This window comes from Rosa rugosa, chromosome 2, assembly GCF_958449725.1.
Source record: "Rosa rugosa chromosome 2, drRosRugo1.1, whole genome shotgun sequence".
NCBI lineage: Eukaryota > Viridiplantae > Streptophyta > Magnoliopsida > Rosales > Rosaceae > Rosa > Rosa rugosa.
In genome coordinates, this window is record NC_084821.1 from 63032952 (window position 1) to 63055530 (window position 22579).

At 38.5% G+C, this 22579-nt stretch overlaps 2 protein-coding genes across 2 annotated transcripts; one reads left to right on the plus strand and one right to left on the minus strand.

The window, feature by feature from the left end:
• Nucleotides 1-6531: 6531 nt before the first annotated feature.
• Nucleotides 6532-13337, plus strand: LOC133729210 (auxin response factor 6). The gene is made up of 14 exons (XM_062156696.1): nucleotides 6532-7719; nucleotides 8265-8377; nucleotides 8551-8649; nucleotides 8727-8783; nucleotides 8866-9021; nucleotides 9460-9544; nucleotides 9783-9873; nucleotides 9992-10156; nucleotides 10235-10357; nucleotides 10456-10531; nucleotides 10655-10802; nucleotides 10910-12039; nucleotides 12244-12434; nucleotides 12878-13337. Exons 1-14 carry the CDS (start codon nucleotides 7677-7679, stop codon nucleotides 13077-13079), a joined length of 2679 nt encoding a protein of 892 aa, XP_062012680.1. The 5' UTR covers nucleotides 6532-7676; the 3' UTR covers nucleotides 13080-13337.
• A 5309-nt stretch (nucleotides 13338-18646) lies between these two features.
• Nucleotides 18647-22157, minus strand: LOC133729211 (uncharacterized). Its single transcript, XM_062156697.1, has 6 exons — nucleotides 21966-22157; nucleotides 21246-21414; nucleotides 20430-21068; nucleotides 19473-19911; nucleotides 19267-19348; nucleotides 18647-19095 (listed from the first exon to the last, which is right to left on the minus strand). The coding sequence occupies exons 1-6, from the start codon at nucleotides 21993-21995 to the stop codon at nucleotides 18889-18891; spliced, it is 1566 nt and encodes a 521-aa protein (XP_062012681.1). The 5' UTR covers nucleotides 21996-22157; the 3' UTR covers nucleotides 18647-18888.
• Between the last annotated feature and the right edge of the window lie 422 nt (nucleotides 22158-22579).

Sequence of the window (22579 nt, forward strand, 5' to 3'; positions counted from 1 at the left end):
TATATATATATATATAGAGGCAGAAAAAATAAAAAATAAAAAGAGAGAAAAATAAAAAAATAAAAAGTGAGGGGTATAATAGTCATTTTAGGACATGTTGTGTGAGAATTAGAAAGAATAAGGACTAAACTGTTTAATTTTAAAATTTTGGACTAAACTATTTTTCATGCAAAAGTATGAGGAGTAACGAGTATTTAGTCCTATTTTGATATTTGATGGGTGTTCAAATCATTTAGAATTTTAGATTATCGTTTGATGGGAGTCCAATGGTGTGATAGGTTGATCTTTGATGGGTGTTCTGGTTGTGAAATACTGAAATTGTAATGTGCGTGTTCTTTTTTAAAGAAGATGTCTGGTAGTTTGCTGGTTTGGGGTTTCTCTCTTTCAAAATTGAGTTAGGATTTTCAAAAACCATTTGGGGCTTTCTGATTTCATAGTTTAGCTTTAGGGCTTTCTGATCTCAACTTATAAGCTTTCAAAAGCCATTTGTTTCATTGTTTTGAAATTGTAATTGGTTATTTGCAGATTATGGAAGGGATGTCTTCAACTCCGACCTCTACTCTACTCCAACTGGAACTGCAGATTCTAGCATCGGGATGACCCCTACACCAAGTCCTACAGCTGCAGTTGTTCAGAGTTCTGCTCTAGTATCATCCCCCATCGCTTCCACCACTTCCACCACTTCCTGAAGATGAAGATGGAACAAGCAAAAGGAAGAACTCCTCAATTGTGTGGCAACATTTCAAGAAGCTAAAGAATCTGGATGGGAGTTACATAAAGCCAACGCGTTCAAGGTGTAAGTACTGCCCCCAAACCTACGCAAGCTGCTCCAGAAGCAATGGCACATTAGCAATGAGGGTACACAGATGTATCAATGCAGGAAGTGGCCGATTTATGACCCGAATAAGAGGCAAAAGCACCTGACTTTCAATTCGGCTGAGATGAAGGTAAATTAATTGATGTTGCTAATGATAAGACCACTTCTAGGCTAACTTGTGCGAAAATGGTGGTTCGTGATGAACTGCCATTTTCTTTTGTTGAGAATGAAGGGTTTAAAGAGTTCATGAAGGTGACTCAGCCTCAATTTAAGTCATCTTCTAGGAGAACAATAGCTAGAGATATTTGGAAGCTTTATGAGGCTGAGAAGGAGGGGATTAGGGGGTCGGTATCTTGTAATCGGCAAAGGGTTTCACTCGTAACGAATACTTAGACAAGTATCCAAAACATTAATTACATGGTGTTGACTGCTCATTTCATAGATGTTACTTGGAAGTTGCACAAAAGGATTTTAAACTTTTGTGTGATTCCAAATCACAAGGGTAAAACAATAGGCAAGCTGGTTGAATCTTGTTTGATTAAGTGGGGGATTGATAAGGTTTTTACAATCGTTGTCGATAATGCAAGTCCAAATCAGGTGGCTTTAGACTACATGAAAGAGAAGATAGGAAACTGGAATCAGTAGGTGTTGGGAGGTAGTTTTTTGCATTTGAGATGCTGCTGCCACATTCTGAACCTCATTGTGAGGGATGGAATGGATGAGCTTGACTCCACTATTGATGGCATTAGAAATTTTGTTAAGTATATTAGATCGAGTCTAGCAAGATTAGAGAAGTTTAGGAAGTGTGCAGCTCAAGAAAAGATTGAGCACTTGGGAGGAATTGTCCCTTTAGATGTTTGCACACGATGGAATTCAACATACTTTATGTTGGATCTTGCATGCAAGTACAAGAAGGCTTTTTTGAGGTTTGAGGATGAAGATCAACAATTTGAGTTACTTCCAAGAAAGAGTGGGTGGAAGCAAGAGACAAGGGCCTCCTAGAACTGCAGATTGAGAAAAGGCAGCAAGACTCATCAAATTTCTAAAGATTTTTTATGAAGCAGCCTTCAAGTTTAGTGCCACTAAGCATGTAACTGCTAATGAGCCTCTACTTTGGATGTGGACAATTGTTGGTGAGCTTGATAAGTGCATGGCTAGTGATGATCCTCTTCTTGTTAGCATTAACACCTCGATGAAAAAGAAGTTTGACAAGTATTGGTTGCAGCTTGAAGATTTAAACCAAATTCTGCTTATTGTTGTCGTTTTAGATCCAAGATACAAGCTGTTGTACCTTGAATTCTTCTTCCCAAAGCTGCAAGTCAACCAAGGAGAAGGAGGTGTGCAAGTGATGATCAATGAAGTAAAGAAAATTTTGAGCTCACTGTTTGATTTTTATGCAGGTAATCAGTTTTACAATTTTTTTTTTGCACATAATCTATTTGTTTTCATTTTTCACTACTTTCTATTTTTATTTGAGTTGCAGACAAAGATCCTGCTGCAGCAGCAGCTTCTAGGAGTGTGACAATGTCTAGGATCGAATCTAGGGATCAGCGAGTTGAGGAGGATAGTCATGTAGCAAACCTGCATCAGTTCAAGCTTTTGCGGTAGGAGAAAGATGTTGTGGTGATCAAGAATGAGCTGGACAAGTACCTATTGGAAGCTTCAGAAGACCATTCAAACCCCAAATTTGAAATTTTGGCTTGGTAGAAGGAGAATGCTCCAAGATACCCCATTCTGTCCTAAATCGCCAAAGACGTGTTTGCTGTACCTGCCTCAACTGTGGCGTCCGGATCTGCATTCGATCTTGAAAAGAGGGTGGTGGACCCTTTCAGAGCTTCCCTAATCCCTAGGATGGTTGAGGGATTGGTTTGCTTGAGTGATTGGCTAAGGGGAGCGGATTTGATGCATATAAGGAACCAACCAAAGATGAGTTGCAGCTGTATGAGGAGTTGGAGAACCTGGAAATTGGTAAGGGTTTTGAACTTGTTTATTTTTCTGTTTTCCAGATTTCTGTTTCTTTCTGCTCATTTCAGTTTTATGTAATATGTATTGCTGCATTCGCAGATGTATAATGACTTAATGAGTTGGCTTGTTTTTTTTTTTTTCTCCTTTTCTGTTTTGCACTTGTTGGGAATTTGATTGATAGATGAAGGTTCTACTGTTGTTAGTGACTTTGTGGAATGAAGTGAAGGCCTGCAGCAGAGTGAGCAGACCAGCATTTGCTTGGCGGAAGATTGAAGATGGATCAGTAGTTTGGCATTTGCTTGTTTGTTTTTTATTTTAGGTTTGGTTAATTTGCAGTTAGATGAACTACTACTTTCTTTTTTGCATTTGGTGAATATAGACTTTCGGAATGGTCTGTGTTTATTGTTTAACAATTGTATGAACTTCCATTTTATTTTATGGGCTAAATACTAGTTAGTACCCTGTGGTTTAGGTCCAAAATCAATTCAGTCCCTGGACTTCTAATTTCATCAAAAACACCCCTGCACTTTCAATTTTGATCTAATAGGTCCAATTCGTTAATATTCTTTCAAATAGTTGGATTATTTGTTGAAAAACTATTTATTTTTAATAGTAGGACTCACTCCTAAATTGACAATGCAGACCACCTTGACACCACATCATAAAACATAGGCCATATATGATCCACATTAACAAGTTAAATAACTCAATTGTCGGAAAACTAACAAATTGGACCTATTAGATCAAAATTGAAAGTGCAGGGGTGTTTTTGATGAAATTAGAAGTTCAGGGACTAAATTGATTTTGTACATAAACCACAGGGTAGTAATTTGTATTTAGCCCTTATTTTATGCATTTGGTTCATTTGAATGGTTTGTGAAGTTGTAATGACCAATTTATTTCAGACTGAGTGGCAGGCTCAGTGGAATGGTTTGCATTTGGTTTTAGTTGTTTTTTTCCCTTCTTTTTCAAGTCTGCAGGTTATCAACTTTCCCATTTTAGATTGCATGTTTTCCATTGCGCTTTGGGCCGAAACTGCACCGGCTCGCATCGATAAAATGGTGACACTGAAAATCTGGTCGAAGAATTTTACATCGGTTGCAGTTTGAATTTTGGGCTTACTGAATTTTCCAGTCTAGTTGTTGTATCAAGCCCAAATCGGCCCCATCCGCACCGAGCCCCCCGCTTCTCTAAACACTAAGAGCCAGTGGATCTCAACAACATTTCCTACCCTGACAAAGGGTTTGTTGCTCACCAATTTTTCTTGGTTAGACGACTGATCGAACAGTGCTCAGGCTGGGATTCAGGATTCTTAATTTTTTCCAGAGTGTAGTATGCTCTATGTGGCAGCTTTCAGTGCCAGTGGAGGTGCAGGCTCGTGGAGATCATTTTTTTTTCACGTTTGCAAATGAACAAGAACCTGACCGTGTGAAGGAAGGAAGGCCTTGGGGTTTTCAGAGAGCGATGATCCTCCTCAATGATTATGATGGTTTCTCTGGTATTGCTGCTGTCCCTTTGGATTCCGTGTAGATTTGGGTGGAAATTCTGGATCGGAGAAACCATTGGTCTAGTGCTGCAAGTTGACAATCCCGGAATCCGACGTGGTATGGCCAAAGTTTGGTGTGGCGGGTTCGCGTCTTTCTAATAGACGTGTTTACCTTGCAATTTCTCTATGAGCAATTGTTGGGTTGATGCCGGGATTGTTCCATGATCAATCACTGTGGTGCTCGGTGTCCCTGTGAGCAAAAGGAGGAAGCAGTGCCTGCAAATGGTGGCCTGGGATTACTGGGTCCCGCAGCTCCTGCCCTAGTTTTTAGGGCCAATGTGTCGCGTCTTTGTCGCCGGCCCTTATACCTAAGTTTCCTCTTCCTAATCTGTTGCATAAGGAGAGGAAAGGAATCACCATCCGTGCCTTACCTGATAGATCTATTGACCCAATTAGGGTTTCTGGTACTTGCCGTCAAAGGGAGGATGAAGATGAAGCAGATGAGAAGGGTGCCAGGTACAGCTTGGCTTTGGTTTCTACCACCCTCCAACTGGAGAATATGGGCTTCACTGTGACGTCAGAGGGTGTCTTTGAGGTCACTATCACCTCGGAGGGGAAGGGAACGAAGAAGAGAGGGAGGGCTCATGGGAGCCCTTATGCCTCCAAATCGGTGGTGAAATCAAAGGGCTGTGATTCAATGGCAACAAACTCGGTGGGTTTTGATCTTGGCGCTCTTACTGATGTGGATGGGGTGCATGTTCCACTTTCCCAGGAGACCTAGGAAAGTATGCTCTGCATTACTTTGATCTTGGCTTAATCTGGTTTGTTAGGTGGAGAGGTACACCATGAGGGTCACTAGGCCTCAAGCTTTTCATTCTAGTTGCCTTGATTTAGGGTGATGTATTAGCATTAGTTTTTAGATTCCTTTTGGTTGCATTTGTTTTGGTTTTGGACTTAGTTTTTGCATTTTCTTTCCTAGAATGTAGTAACGAATAAATTGAGCAGTGGATGTAATCGAAGGATTCTCGGATCTTTCTAGCTTGACCTAGTACGGTCGTTAAGATTTTATCAATGGAATTATTTTAGTTCCCCTAAAAAAAAAAAATCACCTCTAATCACTATATCACCTCTTTATATCCTAATTTATAGTTTTCATTGAAAATTTAATAATATAAAATGATTTATCTATGATACATTAATGAATTGATATATTAAGTGAACTAGTGCGATACATAGGTAAATTGGTTTTATGCCTTCATCTATTTTTAGACTAGCTTAACTTAAATTCTAGATAATTTACGACTAGAGTTAGTCTATTAATATAGCAAGTCGGTCTATATTTTATATACCGATGTATTATTATATATCGATCCTGAAATTTTCTAATGGACGGTAAGATACCAAACACAATAATAATAAAATGTTATGTTAGAGAAACTTTGTTTTCTATAGCCATGACATACCTAGAATAGGAGATATTAAAGTCAAAAGACCATGTATAGGCGGTGCCAATCATGGTAGCTAGGATGCAAGTTTCATTGTTGTAATTGAACCTTCTAACCCCAATGCAACCTTAATTTTAAGAAAAAGTCAGAAATGATAATAGCCGCCCACTCCTCTAAACAGTACACATTCCTTTTATTGTCTTCAAGACAATATCCATAAATCTTCTACATATCTGGCAGAAAGAGTAATGGGAATTTTTTTTGGCACTGCATTTATACTCAAAATGCATGCAACTTAATGTCACTACCAAAATAATATATTAGCTCATTAAGATACGTTCAAATGATCACAATTTATTAGTTAATATGTAGCTTTGCTATAACTAACAACTTCATAAAATTAGTGAGAACTTGTAGTTCTAGTGGTTGAAGAATGTTTCACATTTTTGAGTTCGAAACTATTTTTAACCATCTTTTGGAACTAAATGAATGAAAATGCATGAAATTCATCTTATGCAGTGCACTTAATTAGCAGTTAAAAATGAAGCACTTCGGCTTATTTTGTAGATGGAATCCTTGTTGGCCCATCTCGAATAGCGAGTATCAAGTTGCAAAGCATAACCATCAGCTGCGAGTCTATCGCCAAATACACTTTAGTGTATAGTGCCATCTAATCATTCCATGCATTTTGACTATAATCCAAATTGGTTTCTTCTTCCTTCCCACATTTTCCACTCCTTCTCTTTTGCTTTGATTTGAAGGGCATTTCCGCAAAAAACCGTCACCCTCACCATTGTGCCCATTTTCCCTTCATTTCCTAAACCACTGGGAAAAAAAAAAAAAAAATTATCAAAACAAAGGGAGCAAATGTTGCAGAAACCTTCTCTGTGAAAAAGAAAAATCTGACACTTTCTCTCTCTAATAATAAAGCTTCTTTCTTTACTTGTTCTCTTGGGTATAAAAGGACACCGAAAATAATGGCGGTTGTGCTTTGATTGATTGGAGCAGAGAGAGGAGAGAGAAAAGAGAGAGAGAGAGAGAGTAAAGCAATAGTGGCAAGGCCACCAAGCAAGCAGTAGAGAAGTACCGACTCTACTAAGAACACAACTACACACCACCACCGCTTCCAGACCCATCAAGCAAGTCACTTTGTGTTTCCATTACTGGAAAAATTTGAATCAAAACCCAACTCTTGGTTTCTATATTTGCACATGTTCTAGTTGAAAACAGTATCTGTGTCTCTGTTCTGTGCTAGGCTAGTTCATCACATAGCTCTGTTTTTTTTTCTTAGAGAATAATGTGTAGGCTGTGTGCTTGATGGAGCTTTCATTTGGGTTTTTCATTGCCTGAGATCTAGTGCTTTCTGGGTTTCATGGTGGCATAGGCTTTGGGGGTTCTGAGGCTGAGATCTGATGCTTCTTTCAGCAGTGTTGGGTTTTTAGGCTGGTGGGTTTTTCTGGGGTTTGCTGTAAATGCTTGGTTTTTGAGACTGGTTAAGTGGGTTGTGTAAAGTTTTGATTTTGAAGCTGTGATTCTTGAGGGTCAGTTTCAGAGGTGGAGGAGGGGGTTTCAAATGTTGAGGCTTTTTTATTGAAGGTTGTGGAATGAGGTCTCTGATTAAAGGTTGGACATTCTGGGGGGTGGGGGTGAGGTTGATCAGGTGCGAATGAGGCTGAAAGCGATCGTGTTTTGTAGTGAAACCGGTTTCGGTTGAAGATTTAGTAGTTGGGTCCTTATGGTTTGCTTTGCATGAATGTGAAGCTTCCTGCTTTTTGTAAAGTTGTGCATCAAGTGTTTTCCTTTGCTGGGATTTGAATGGGGTTTTGTGTGGTGAAGATATGATATTGTGTGGTGAAAAGAAAGGAGGTGAAGAAAGGGATTATTCAGGGGTTTTTGGGTGAATTTTTGTGTTAAGTTATTGTGATTAAGACCTGGTTTAAATACTTTTTGAAGCTCTCCAAAGATGAGGCTCTCTTCTGCTGGCTTTAGTCCTCAACCCCAGGAAGGTATGCTGAATGTTTGTAAAATTGCTCTCTTTGTGTGTTTGTTTTTCTTTTTTTGTCAGGATGTTAAATTGAGTTCACGATTTGATGTTGATAAGTTCCATTCGGTTTACAATCTTGACGACCCAAGTTAGTAGTTAATTCCAGTTAGTTGTATTAAGCTATCAAATCTCTTTCTAGCTGTATCCGTCTCTTCGACCTTTTTTTTTTCCTCCCGGAGACTTATGTTTCAGCAAGCTCGTATATTTAATACCGCTGTGGATTCTTCTCTTTCCTCCATTTTCTCAGCTGGCAGTGGTTTAATTTGGCTGTACTTGCTCATTTATGTCATTTTCTTGTGCTTGGGGATTGATGTATATCTCGTTTTAATCATGCTAAACTTCAAAATTAGTGTGAAATTTGGAAGTTTACCATGATTGCGAGAAAGCCCTACTGATGAAGAATTTATTTCGCTCTTAATTAGGCCCTCGGATATATTGAGCATTCTTTAGATCTCAATTTTATGTCAAATGAAGTGTATTGATATTTTGCTGAATTGGATTTTGCAGGGGAAAAGAGAGTTTTGAATTCTGAACTTTGGCATGCTTGTGCCGGTCCCCTTGTTTGTCTACCTGCTGTTGGTAGCCGTGTAGTTTATTTTCCTCAAGGTCACAGTGAACAGGTTCGTATGTATAAGTTCATCTATTCTGCTTTAAAATGGTGGTTTGAAAGATGTTTGACGAAGAGAGATCATTCATCAAGTCATGTTAACAAAGGGTGATCAATCTTCTGTAAATACTACTATTATTATATTTTTATATCACTTGCGCATACTGAAATGCTGTTCTAACGTAGGTTGCTGCATCAACCAACAAGGAAGTGGATGCCCATATTCCTAACTACCCAAGCTTAACTCCACAACTTATCTGTCAACTCCACAATGTGACAATGCATGTAAGGCTTGTTCGATTGGGTTGTTATAGTTTGGCTAAAATGCTTGTTTCTAAAAGTTGAATATTGCTAAACTTCAGGCAGATGTCGAGACAGATGAAGTATATGCGCAAATGACCTTACAACCGCTAAATCCAGTATGCCACTATTTCTTGATTGGATTTGGAATTGTTGGTCTTATTCAGTGAACCTTATTTTGTAAATAACCTTCATCTGCAGCAAGAGCAAAAGGACGGCTACCTTCCAGCAGGATTAGGCAGCCCTAACAAACAGCCTACAAACTATTTCTGTAAAACTTTGACAGCCAGTGACACTAGTACCCATGGTGGTTTTTCTGTTCCTCGCCGGGCTGCTGAAAAAGTGTTTCCTCCATTGGTAAGTTCTCTTATTAACAATCAATTATGACTCACTTTTCAGCTTATTAGTATGGTTTGTGCAATAATATTACCAAAAAGTTGGTGTTTCATACCCTTGAGACTATGATACTCATTTCCACTCATTCTGATGCTTGTTTCGAAGCAGAGATGAGATTATGCCTTCTTCTACCTTAAATCATAGTGGCACTATGCATCTCCTTTGTTGGAAATTTCGTACTGAGTATTTTCACTATTTTGTACGCGATCTTCAATTCTTCTGCACAAACTAAAGTCAACATAGGCAGAAAAATGTATCTAACATAATAAATTTCAAATAGATACAACTAGCCTGGCTTGTGAAAAAATTACTCGAGTATCTACTCAATTTCAGGATTTTCCTTTTTTTTTTTTTTTGGGTTCCCTTTTCGGTTCTGAGTTCATGAATTTTGACATGCAGGACTTCTCCCAACAACCACCAGCACAAGAGTTAATTGCAAGGGATCTGCATGATAATGAATGGAAGTTTAGACACATATTTCGCGGTGAGCTTTCGTAGGTCAATTTTCTTGAAGGAGAGAAGTGGATAGTGAGAATTAAGTGTGGTTCATGATGAGTATAAAGCAACAAATTCACCTCACTAAACATTCGTTATATTTCCAGCCATTGCGACTTCGTTTGGCTTTTGCACTTGTATTATAGGAATACCATGTTGAAAATAGAAGTAAATAGAAGGTTTGGCTTTCATCTCTCATATGCCTATTTTTGACCTTTTTATTTCAGGCCAGCCCAAAAGGCATCTCCTTACTACAGGGTGGAGTGTGTTTGTAAGTGCTAAAAGACTGGTTGCTGGAGATTCAGTTCTTTTCATCTGGTAGGCTGTTCACTTGCTCTTTGCTGTGTCTATTTAGGCTAGCTTGATCTGCTCTTTTGAAGGGATAACAGTTGTTTAATTACTTAGTCTCATACCAATTGTATTTTCCCTGCTTAAGGAACGAAAAAAATCAACTACTCCTTGGTATCCGGCGAGCTAACCGACCACAAACTGTGATGCCTTCATCCGTTTTATCAAGTGATAGCATGCACTTGGGACTTCTTGCCGCTGCAGCTCATGCAGCTTCAACAAATAGTCGTTTCACCATATTTTATAATCCAAGGTATGTTTATATATGTTTATGATATCAAATCTTTTCGGTTCATCGGTTTGCTGAAAGTTTGCTACACCTTTCATGCAGGGCTAGTCCATCAGAGTTTGTCATTCCCCTGGCCAAGTACATTAAAGCAGTCTATCATACTTGTATTTCTGTTGGCATGCGTTTTAGGATGCTGTTTGAAACAGAGGAATCAAGTGTCCGCCGGTAGGTGTTTAAGCTCTTAACCAGTGGGTGTCTCAATATATGAAGATTTTAATCATATCATATTCTATTGGTTGATACCTGACATTATTTTTTATCAGCTACATGGGAACCATAACTGGCATAAGTGACCTAGATGCTGCTCGTTGGCCTAATTCACACTGGCGTTCAGTCAAGGTTTGTTGAGGACATTTAATATAAATTGTTTAATAGTTGCAACTTTGTAAGCTTGTTCATTGCTTATATCTTTTATATTCTTCTGAAAAAGTCAAAACTTATGCAAGTTTTCACTAAATTCAGGTGGGCTGGGACGAATCCACAGCTGGGGAGAGGCAGCCAAGAGTGTCCCTGTGGGAGATTGAACCATTAACAACATTTCCCATGTATCCATCTCCGTTCCCCCTTAGGCTTAAGCGGCCATGGCCACCTGGACTACCCTCTTTTACTGGTATACTTGTTTACTGTTAGCTCGTTAGTTTTCAACTTCCTAGTTTACATCTCCTTTTATTGAGGCACTAGGAAATTTCTTAAATCATATATTCCTCTCTATCTCAGGAATGAGGGAAGATGACCTTAGCATGAATACTCCACTTATGTGGCTTCGAGGAGATACTGGAGACCGTGGAATCCAATCTCTGAACTATCATGGCATTGGGGTCACACCATGGATGCAACCAAGGCTTGATGCTTCTATGATTGGGTTGCAGACAGACATGTACCAGGCTATGGCTGCTGCTGCCCTTCAGGAGATGAGGGCCGTAGATCCTTCCAAATCGCTACATACGTCCCTTCTGCAGTTTCAGCAAACCCAAAACCTCCCCAGCAGGTCTGCTGCCTTGATGCAGCCCCAGATGGTGCAAGAGTCTCAACCTCAACCAGCCTTCCTTCAAGGTGTTCAAGAAAACCATCGTCAGTCACATTCTCAGACTCCAACTCAGTCGCACCTGCAGCATCAATTGCAGCACCAAAACTCATTCAGTAACCAACAGCAGCAGCTACTTGATCATCAGCAGATTCCAAGTGCTGTCTCTTCCATGAATCATTTTGCTTCTGCTTCTCAATCCCAGTCACCATCTTTGCAAGTTATCACGTCACTATGTCAACAGCAGAGCTTTTCTGATTCAAATGGGAACCCTGCAACCAGCACCATCTTATCTCCCTTGCAGAGTCTCATGGGTTCATTTTCGCAGGATGAATCTTCCAACCTGCTCAACATGCCTAGAACTAATTCATTAATATCATCTTCTGGCTGGCCATCTAAGCGAGCGGCAATTGAACCTCTTCTTTCATCTGGAGTTTCTCAATGTGTTCTTCCCCAGGTGGAACAGTTGGGACCTCCGCAAACTACCATCTCTCAGAATCCTATTTCATTGCCACCCTTTCCAGGGAGAGAGTGCTCAATAGACCAAGAAGGAAGCACCGATCCTCAAACCCATCTTTTATTTGGTATCAATATAGAATCTTCACCTCTCCTCATGCAGAATGGGATGTCAAACCTTAGAGGAGTTGGCAGCGATAGTGATTCTACAACAATACATTTTCCTTCTAATTATATGAGCACTACAGGAACTGATTTCTCACTCAATCCAGCAGTTACACCTTCCAGTTGCATTGACGAATCAGGTTTCCTGCAGCCTTCAGAAAACGTGGGCCATGAAAACCCACCAAATGGAAATTTTGTTAAGGTGAGTCGAGTCTTTAATTTTTAAATCATATTATTCTTCCCAGTGGGGACTGGTTAGGCGTTATGAACCAATATCTTATCTCTTCTGTAACTTTTGGTTTAATCCTGTTAAGTTCCTTTATTTTTTTCAATTATACAATAAGCAGTTTCCTTATGCAGTGTCTCCATTCCCTTGTTTGCTAAACTGACAACATAATTATCGCAGGTTTACAAGTCAGGGTCCTTCGGGAGGTCATTAGATATTACCAAGTTCAGCAGCTACCATGAGCTGCGTAGTGAGCTTGCTCGTATGTTTGGCCTTGAAGGCGAGTTGGAGGACCCTGTGAGATCAGGCTGGCAGCTTGTATTTGTTGATCGGGAGAATGATGTTCTTCTCCTCGGGGATGACCCCTGGCCGTGAGTTTGCACTTCCATAATTGTGTTTTTGGTTTCTCTTAGCTATGCACTGTAGAATACTTGTCTAAAAATTGGTCATGTAGTTTTTTAGGTGTGAACATTAACATATGCATTGTCAAGAAAACTTTAGTATTGCTTTACTACTCTGCTAAGAAAGAAAGGTGTGTTTCCCTATGCACTATATTTTGCAAAAATGACACTTAATTCCACCTCCACAGGACCTCATATAGTTTTCATATTATCTAGGATTCCTCTTTCTGGTTTGTAGGCAATGTGACTCGCATCTATCTTATTAGATTTGATTGAAACATTCAACACTTTTGACAGTGAAACTTTTTGGTGCATCTTTAAAACTCAAATTATTTACTTTTATGTTTGTTCCTTCTGACTCAATTGTCAGTTAGTTCACTCTTGATTCAGTGGTTTATTCTGATACCTACCAGGGAGTTTGTAAATAGTGTGTGGTGCATCAAAATACTCTCACCACAAGAAGTGCAGCAAATGGGAAAACGAGGCCTAGAACTTCTGAAGTCTGTCCCAATGCAGAGGCTCTCCGGCAATAGTTGTGATGAATATGGAGGAAGCCGGCAGGACTCGAGAAATTTGAGTAGTGGGATAACTTCGGTGGGATCACTCGAGTACTGAAGTACTTAACCAGTTAAGATATCATTCTCTCAATCAATATTCTGTAATATTTGCATCTCTTTCGACCCTTTTATTAAGAGTTGGAAGGACGCCTAATACTAGCTTAAAAGCTTAGTTTATATATAAGCTAATACTGTAATTAAATGGTACTTATATTTCTTTTGGTATTTCCCTCTGTCGAAATACATACAATACATATATGTATTAGGAGATTAATGTTTGTGAAAATAGCCTCAATATATTGCAATCTATTTCTGATGAGGGTCTACATAAAACTAGACATGCCATGAAGGGGAACATGTAATGGTTATTTTTTGACATCTTGATTCTGAGAGTACTTGTGTATGACTTAGATGCCATGTGATGGGCCTCTATACCAGCTAGGGTCGGAAAGTAACTCTTGAGTGCTTCCATTGTTTGACAGCCTTGTCTGTGTTCTTGAATTTAGTGTAAAACAAAACAATTGAAGCCCCACCTTTTGCTTTAATCATCTTATTGGAAATGTATGAACCTTAAAAGGTCTAGTATCATTTTCTCTGAAATATTAGCTTCAGGAGATGCTTGCTTCATTTTTGTTGTGGCCCTGCTGTTCAATATCAGGATTCATCATTGAAACACATAACCCGTTTGTGCCGTCACAATCGAATGTCAGACTACTTTTTCTGATTTATACTGATGACTAGTGTTTGCCAGCTTTTCTTCACAATAATTCGAGTGCTGAGATGGTGTCGGTAGGCACATGTTGTCCTTGTTCATGCCCCTTCTAAAACTTACTCGAGTACCATAGATTTTTATAGCAAAGATCAGGAAGATAGGAAGAGACAGGAGAGGCAAAGTTATCGTTGAGCATTTTACTTCTTGGACTACATGGTGTTATAAATGTCACATTTAAAATGTGAAAATGAGATGGAAGGTTTTGGGTTTTCAAATGCATGTTATGGGTTGTCTGTAGTATGGATAGATGGAACGTTTTTGAGGGATGAATGGTGACAAAGGTGGACACCATCCCCACAATAATAGGACCAATAAAAGGGTAGGCTAGCAATACAACAACTCCAACCCAGCTCCCTTTATACTATGGGAGTCACTTTTCTCTTGTTGAGTCGGAACCCTCACCATCACATTCCATCTTTTGTTTTTGTGTAATGGCCAGAGCCATGGCTGGCATAGAGATCGGCTGTTGGTGGGCGGAGGTAGATGGCCTAGCCTCAGTGGGCTAGGGTTGAGGGAGAGCAGCGCTGCTCTCATAGGCGCTGGGATAATTCCCCTATACTTTTTCTAAGCATATATGTATGTATCTACGAACGATGCATTAGTTGGCCAAAGTATTCTCAATTAGAAATTTAGAGGGAAACATAGGATGATGGGGCTCAAGCACAACCAAAATAAAATAAAAGATTACACCAAGAATCTGAAAATCGGTCTTTGAAATTTTTTCTATTTTTTGCCAAGTATGGGAAATTGACTAAAAATCCTTCACAATTTTTGAAATAGATGTCACTTTGAAAATGTTGATGGATTCTCTGCCATCGGTATCAATATGGAGGTTAGAATCTCCGAAGGGTGTTTGTTTTATTCTAATTAAAAAGAGAAAATATGAAATAAGTCCTCTATCTTCTATTCCTCTAAGACCTCTAATAATACTAAATCTGATATTACAAATATTTTGGGAATTCAACATAAAGTTTCAATTGGTAAATATTTAGGGATCCATAATATTGTTTTCTGGAAAGACCCCTTGAATGCTAAAGAATTACTTTTGAAGATTTCAAATAAGCTCAGTGGTTGGAAAAAGGCCACCCTTTCTAGAGCAGGGAAACTTACTCTTATAAAGTCTAATATTGCTGGAATGCCAAACCATGTTATGTCTTGCTTCAAATGCCCTCCAAAAGTTACTAAAGCCATTGACAAAGAAACTAGATCTTTCTTCTGGGGTAAGGATTGTCATTCCCCCCAGTTGCTTGGAACCAAATTTGCTTGCCTAAATCCTTAGGTGGTCTTGGAATTCGGCCGGCAGCTTCCTTCAACAAGGCTGCTTTGGCAAAACTAGGCTGGAAAGTGATCTATGATCATGATAACTGGTGGGTTGATATTGTTCGTAGGAAGTACTTAAGAAAACATTCTTTTTTCATGCAAACTAAGCAGGGCAACCATTCTATAGCCTGGAAAGGTATTCTTGAAAATAGAGATCTTATAATCCAGGGTATGCGTTGGATTGTTGGTAATGGTACTGACATCAATTTCTGGACTTTCAATTGGGCATTTTCTTTTCCTTTGATCAATCTTATTTCGACTACTAATAGAAATTCTATTAATATTGATGAGAATGTGAGTGATTATATTGATAATGGTTGTTGGAACGCTAATAAACTTTCTGTTTTTCTTGATCATGATACTGTTAACTCTATTTTGAGTATTCGCCTTCCTGCTTTGAACTCTAAGGATGAATTTGTTTGGGGTCCAACCTCTAGTGGTGTTTTTTCTGTTAAATCTGCCACTTGGATTCAATGTGACTCTGTTGCTCCTCATTCGAGGGTTAAAATTTTGAATGAAATCTGGAGACTTGACATTCCTCCGAAGGTCAAGATTTTCTCTTGGCTCTTAGCTAGGGGGAGATTGAAAACTAGGGCAAGACTTGCTCGTTATTCTACTAATTTTGACTCTTTGTGTGCCCTTTGCAGCTCAGGGGATGAGGACATAAACCACCTTTTCTTCTCCTGCCCCTTTGCTGCAAATGTTTGGCGCTCTGCTGGTATTATCAATTCAGATTTCCAAAACTTTGAAGATTGGTTTTTTTCTTGGTTCAGGAAGGATTACCAAAAGTCTATTACTGAAAATCTTCTCCTTCTTTGTTGAAAAATTTGGGAGGCGAGGAATAATCTAATTTTCAGACGTTCCTCCTCTCTTCCTAACATGGTGGTTCATGCTGCGGCCTCCATTGGTGAGAACTACAGAAGAAACAACCCTTGCCACTTCAAGGGTCCTGCTTCTATCCCTCAAGTTATCCACTGGTTACCTCCTCCTGCTGGCTTCGCCAAGCTCAATTTCGATGGTTCTGTTGTCAACAATAAGAAAGCTTCTTCTGGTTTTGTTATTAGGGATCATGATGGTTCCCCCCTCTTTGCTGGTGCGAGAGTCATTGGTCATGCTTTTGTCCCCATTGCTGAAGGAAGTGCAGTCCGTGATGGTCTTTATCATGCCCTCCACCTCAACTGTCGAAAGCTTTATGTCGAAGGTGACTCCAAGTTAATTATAGACTCCATCAACAAGAAATGCGCTCCTCCTTGGCGTCTTCGTACTCTTGTGAAAGACATCCTGAGTCTGACTAGCAATTTCGAAGCTATTTCCTTCTCCTATGTTCCCAGGGAAGCCAACTTCGTTGCTGATGCTGTTACAAATATGGGTCACAAGTCTTCTACTCCTATCACTTGGTCAAGAAAGCTGCCTTTCTCGGCTTTGTCCGCTTTTAATTTTGATCAGTTTAGTTCTGGTTGTAGTAGGGGTTTCAGGTTGTAATTTTCTTTTCCTCCTCAAAAAAAAAAAAAAAAAAAATCAAGGCATCGGAATGGTTGTCGTGCATTCTTTATTCATTTTGTGTGATGACGACCGAATTTATCAGTATTTTCGTCACAGAAAGTTGTTATTTAATTTTTTCATGTAAAAATTTAAAATAATTCTATTCGTAGACACAACCTATAAAAACAAATGAACCGTAAGAGCAACACCACAAATCTATATAAGGGTCCTTGAAATTTTTTCTATTTTTGCCAAGTATGGCAAACAGACTAAAAGTAATTGTACGTCATAGCTCTCAATTTTCTATAAAGACAACACTTGAACAGATTCTCCTTCATGGGTGTCAATGTGGAGATTAAAATATCTGAGAGACAAACCTCACGAGTGTTCAATCCCAAGAGTGTTTGTTATGTGTTGTAAACACAGCGTTTTGTTTACTATGTTACATACCGTTTTAGTTTCGTAGAGGGAATATTGAGCTGTAGTGGTTAGTTGAGTCTCCTCTGGTTTGTTGACACGTGTCAAAACCAGTTGCTATATCTTTGTAGGACTTGGCTTCTCTGCTATAATTTACTTTGCTATAATTTGCTTGGATTTCATCATAACCGTCAGATATAGTTTTAAGGGCCAGCTGATGTCACATCAAGAAACATCAAGAAGTTTTAAGGGCCAGATGATGCACTTTTTTTTCTAGCAAATTATAGTTATAGCAGAGAAGCCAAATCCATCTTGGTATGCTTGGAGAAGAATTGGGCAATCAAGAAATCAGTATTTTCATTTTTCTAGTTTTCTTTTTCAATTCTCTAGTTTTTCTCCATTACAGGATGTCGTTTCATGGCTACAATCCGAGGAACCGTAATAGTGTTTGTTTTATTTTATTTAGAGAAGAAAGAAAAAAAAAATGAAACAATTTTTACCTACGATTATTCGTTGGCAATGATTGTCATCAATTATTTAGTCGTTTTGTATAGCGATGATAATCCATTGTTATTATTTAGTCACTTTCCATCCAAATATCCATCAACTAAAAATGTCTTTATTTTTTATTCATTTTTTCATACAGAAAACACAACATATCTCTACTACTATAAATAGAAGCCAAATTTTAGTGTTAAAGGATTCACCAAATTTTAGATTGCCATATATGCCCTTTGAATAAAATGAATAAAATAAATTTATTTTATATAAAAATCATCCAAAATGTCATTATGGTAAAATACTAAAATAAAATAAAAGAAAATTAGAAAAGAAAACAAAGTGGGTCAAAAACACAATTTCAATATAAAAATTGCTCGGAGTAGTTTCGTAACTTTTATTATCTTTAGTTGTTGAAATTTGAGATAAATAAAAAAACAAGAAGTTCCCCCTCAAAAAAAAAAAAACAAGAAGTTCATACTATATTACTCCGGACATCGCACGGGTATAACACTGATAACAATAAATGAATCTTAGGTGTATCACCATAAATCTAGAGATCGGTCCTTAAAAAAATTTCTATTTTTTTTTGCACAATATGGGAAACTGACTTAAAATATCTAGCTACAGCTGACGATTTTGATAAAATGACACTTTTGAAATGTTGATGGATTCTCTACCTTGGTGCCAATATGGAGATTAGAATCTCAAAGAGCCCAACTTTAAGAGTGTTCTAGTTCGAGAGTGTATGTTTTATTTTAAATAGAAAAAAAAATGAAACAATTCTGCCAACAACAATTCTTCGGCAATGATTGTCATAAATTATTTAGTACCGACAAAATTTTGTTGGTATAATTCAGTCACATTTTGCCAACAGGGTCCTGGTCGCAATGAGTTGTGTATTCATTATGTATATTCATATTTTCAAGTAGAAATCTATTGAAATTCTGCTCAGACGACCCTAATAGCAACACCACAAACCTAGATATCGTTTCAAATTGCTTTTAGGTTCTCTACTAATTTCTGCTCTTTTTTTGTATAACAGAAAGAATGTTGTAATCTTACATTTTGATTGCGACTTGCAAGCATCAATTTTTCAACGTTGGGATATTATTATTCAGTAAACCCCTAAACAATGCCAAAGCTGATCCAAGCCATATCTTCGTTAAGATTCAAACAATGGTGGAACATGATTAGATGCTTAAGATTCACATGAAAATCACTTCATGTAACAACCAACACACCGTGGTTGCTGCGTACATACACAAAGATTAGCATACCACAACACTCGTTGAGAATCATGATGTATATTCCCAATACATACGCGAGGCTACTTGTGCCAAGCTATGCATGAAGCATTTGCTCCTACAGAATTCTTTCACGACAACCATCCACAACACATGTAATGAGAAGGTGGCATTCGTCCAGTCTGGCGAATATATTCTGCTTGAGCTGCAGTTTTCTCTGCATTCTGAGTTTTTCTCGCTACTGCGGCTGCCCGTTTTTCTTCAGATCTTTGACTTGCTAATGCTATCTTCCTCATCATCTTGGATTGAGCTTGAGCTCTCATTTGTTCAACTTGAGCCTGAAAAGGGCTCTCACAGATCATGACAGATAAAAGTTTCCAACTACATTATGATTTTGGGAATCAAAAGAATATCATTTCAAGTTTGTGGTTCAATATGTCGTGAGGTTTGTGACTTTAGAACAGAGTTTTGCTGACAGAAGTCGCAAAGAAAAAGAACTTCAAAAATACCTCTATTCGCCGCATCTCTGCTTCTAGTTTTGCCTTCTGCTGGCTTTCCCATGCTTGGATTTGGATTTCATCACGCTTATATCTGAGAAATGATAGCATTCTCTAGTCATGTTGAGATGATTGAACATATCTACACGGATTATATTACAAAGGGAAAAGAGTCATCTATTAGGAAGAAATGTGGGTTATTCGGTTAGAGCGGAAACCTTGCCATATGCTTAGATTTTTCAACTTCCTCCCAGGCAGCTGCACGTTTTTCAAATTCAACCCGCTCAAGTTCCGCCATATCAACTGTTTCAGCACAAGTTTTTGTCTTCTCCTGCTCAGCTTTACTTGCCCAAGCAGCAATGTTCATCTTACCAAGCTGGACACCGAGTTCTACAATCTCCCTCCTCGTCTTGAGCTTCTGTTCTTCTTCTGACAATTCTCTCTTGTTGCTTTCAATTTGTTTCTGTGATTCCTCATCGGTGGTAGGTGTTGGAGCTGGTGCACCTCTCCGAGGAGTTGAGGGGATTGAGGAAGTTGGGCTGCGGATCGGGGTTGTTGCCCCTAAAGGAGTAGATGTCCTTGAAGGCTCTTGACTTGGGATTGGTGTCATTTCTGTTCCCATGTCTCTCATTGAGACTGATCTTATGGCAGAAGTGGCTTAAATAAATCAGGAAAGCAAAAAATTAATTACTGCCTCTGCTAGAAACTCCGAACAAATTAGTGTATATATTTCTCACGAATTCTTTACCCTGTCTCTACACTAAAGGCTTATAGTTTAATTAGTTCATAAATCAAGGAAACAAAAAAACCCTAACCCTGAAATAACCCCTGCCTCATAATATATAACCTTGTCTAGACCCAACCTCATTTTTAAAAAAAAAAAAAAAGGAAAAAAAGAAAAAAAAGAAAGGAAACATTATACAATGGTAAACCTGGTTCCTGTTTGCTGTGCTGTTTAAATGCACCAACAAAGGAACTATCAACCCAGTTTACATGGGAATTCATGGCACTTTCACACTGTATTTGGTCTAAATTTTAAGTCCACAGTGTAGGTAGCATTGTATGCTTAAAAGAATTACATGCTCAAGTTTTTTCAGGACAGTACCATAGAGCATGCGCACATGATATGAAGTCTAAAATTATAAATATAGAGCAAAACGAAAGGCCGAGGGTACCTGTGGAAGTTTCTTCCACCGAACTTTTTGAGCAGGGCCTGTCCTCAACTTCCTTTAAATCTTTACTTTGAGAAGATGCATCAAATGATGCATTGCCTCCACAAGCTTGACCTGAATTGGGGTGAGATTCAGAAGAAACAAAACAGAACTTATCAAAGCCAATCTGCGATGCAGGTAGACAGAAATCAACTCGCTTTGTGTCTGCTACTCTGCTATTTAGCTTGTGATCATAATTTGCAGATTCAGGAGCCACCCTCCCCATATTGGCCACCGGCAACCGATTTGTTTGGTTTTGTAAAGCATTCTTCCTAGGAAAGTTAGCTTGCACAATTTGCTTATTCAGTATCCATTTCTCAGCATCATTCCACTTAGATGGCATAGTTCTTGAGAGTGCTCTTGAAATGTGTTTATGCACTGATTTCTCCCCTTTATGGAACTCAAAACTGGATGAACTGGCATTACTGTCATAATCAAGATTATCATCTTCCATTATCCTCAGGGGGTAAACTGTGCTCGAATTACCACCGTCACCCTTTGTACATTGCTGTAATTTAGCACGATTGACATCACCGTTTTCTCTTGGCAGTGCAACTTCACTGGACAAATTTGTAGACAGAACATCTAAGCTAATCGATGAAACTGTGCATCATAAGATTTAATCAGTAAACCAATTTAGAGAAGATATGTGTAGCAATTTAAAAGATGCTTGTAAACCAATTTTGAAGCTCAGTAAGCCGAGCAGGTAATTTACGTGCTAGTAAATCCTGATATAGGACAAATTTCATTGCTACTAATAAAAGAAAATGAGAGACAAACCTTCTTCATCTCCATTCATGGTGTCCAACAAGCTGTTTTTGACAAACTCAGAATCCCCAAGCTTAGAAGGTGAAGTTCTTGAGGAGTTATTGTTTGATCCACTTTTCTTTGTGTGATGGTGAGGCCCCATAAGTTTCATCCTCAATTTACTAGGAGAAATTATACCAGTCTGAAATTATGAGGATCGAAAAATTAAAACCAAATCATACTCTTCAGTCTACAATGCTAAAAGTTACAATCTTTGTCAAAGAAATCATCTGAGAAAGCAAAACCCAATAATTAAATTACTCCAATCATTCTCAATTTGGAATCAAACACCGAAAGGGTAGCCTAAAATTGGAAAATCATCATTAACAAACTCAACCTTAAAATAGTTAAACCAATTCATGATCTCAAGTTAAACTTTCCTGATAAAATAATCTCAAAAGTGATAGAGACAGAAGTTTACTACTAATCAAAAACATGAAAAATGAAGAAACAAAAACCCTTGCGAAAATCACTACAAACCCAGTTCAAGTTGAAAACCAGCTTCATCAAAAGACATGGTTTTCGCTACCCTTTTCTCATCTCACTCCATTTCAGATGATACCCCAAAATAAAAGTCCATTCTGATCAACCAAAGACAAGAAAAACAAACTCCATTCATATGCATAATAGCTTCAAAGACAAAAAAAATGGACCTTTGTTTTTCTTCATGCACACAAAAGTTAGAATCTTTACCTGAACTTTGTGTATTCTTTCGTACTCCATTGAATCTCTGAGAAGTTTCTTCTCTAACAAAACCAAACTGAATAACAAGAATGTGTGAGAGAGAGAGAGTCAGAACTGAAATGCGTGAGAAAGAAACAAACTTGACAGTCTCCTTTCTCTCTCTGTATTTTTGACCCGTTTTGCAGGCAGGACACAGTTTCCCTACTTATATATATCAGAAGCTGTGTTCTTATATTTTCAATAATGACACGTCAGTACCTGGACCCACATGAGTGGGGCCAGTATGACGTGGCAAAGTCTGCACGAGCTTCCATTCCTCGCCGACCACCCTAGATGGTGGTTGCTGGGATTTGAACAGGAGAGGAATTGCCGATGTAATGACCCTTTTCTTTTTTTACTTAAAAAATTTTCAATGGAATTTATTTGGTTTTTGGTGAAAGGACAAAGGATGGGAAATGATTAAAGCCAGAGAGGGATTTCAACAGTGACAATGATGAAAAGTGGAATTTCAATTTTCTCTGCATAGTAGCCTGTAAAACTTAAAAGCAGACGGGTCATAATCAATCAATCACAAAAAACTTACTATAAAAGGCTTGAAATTTTACTGAGTCATGTGTGACAAG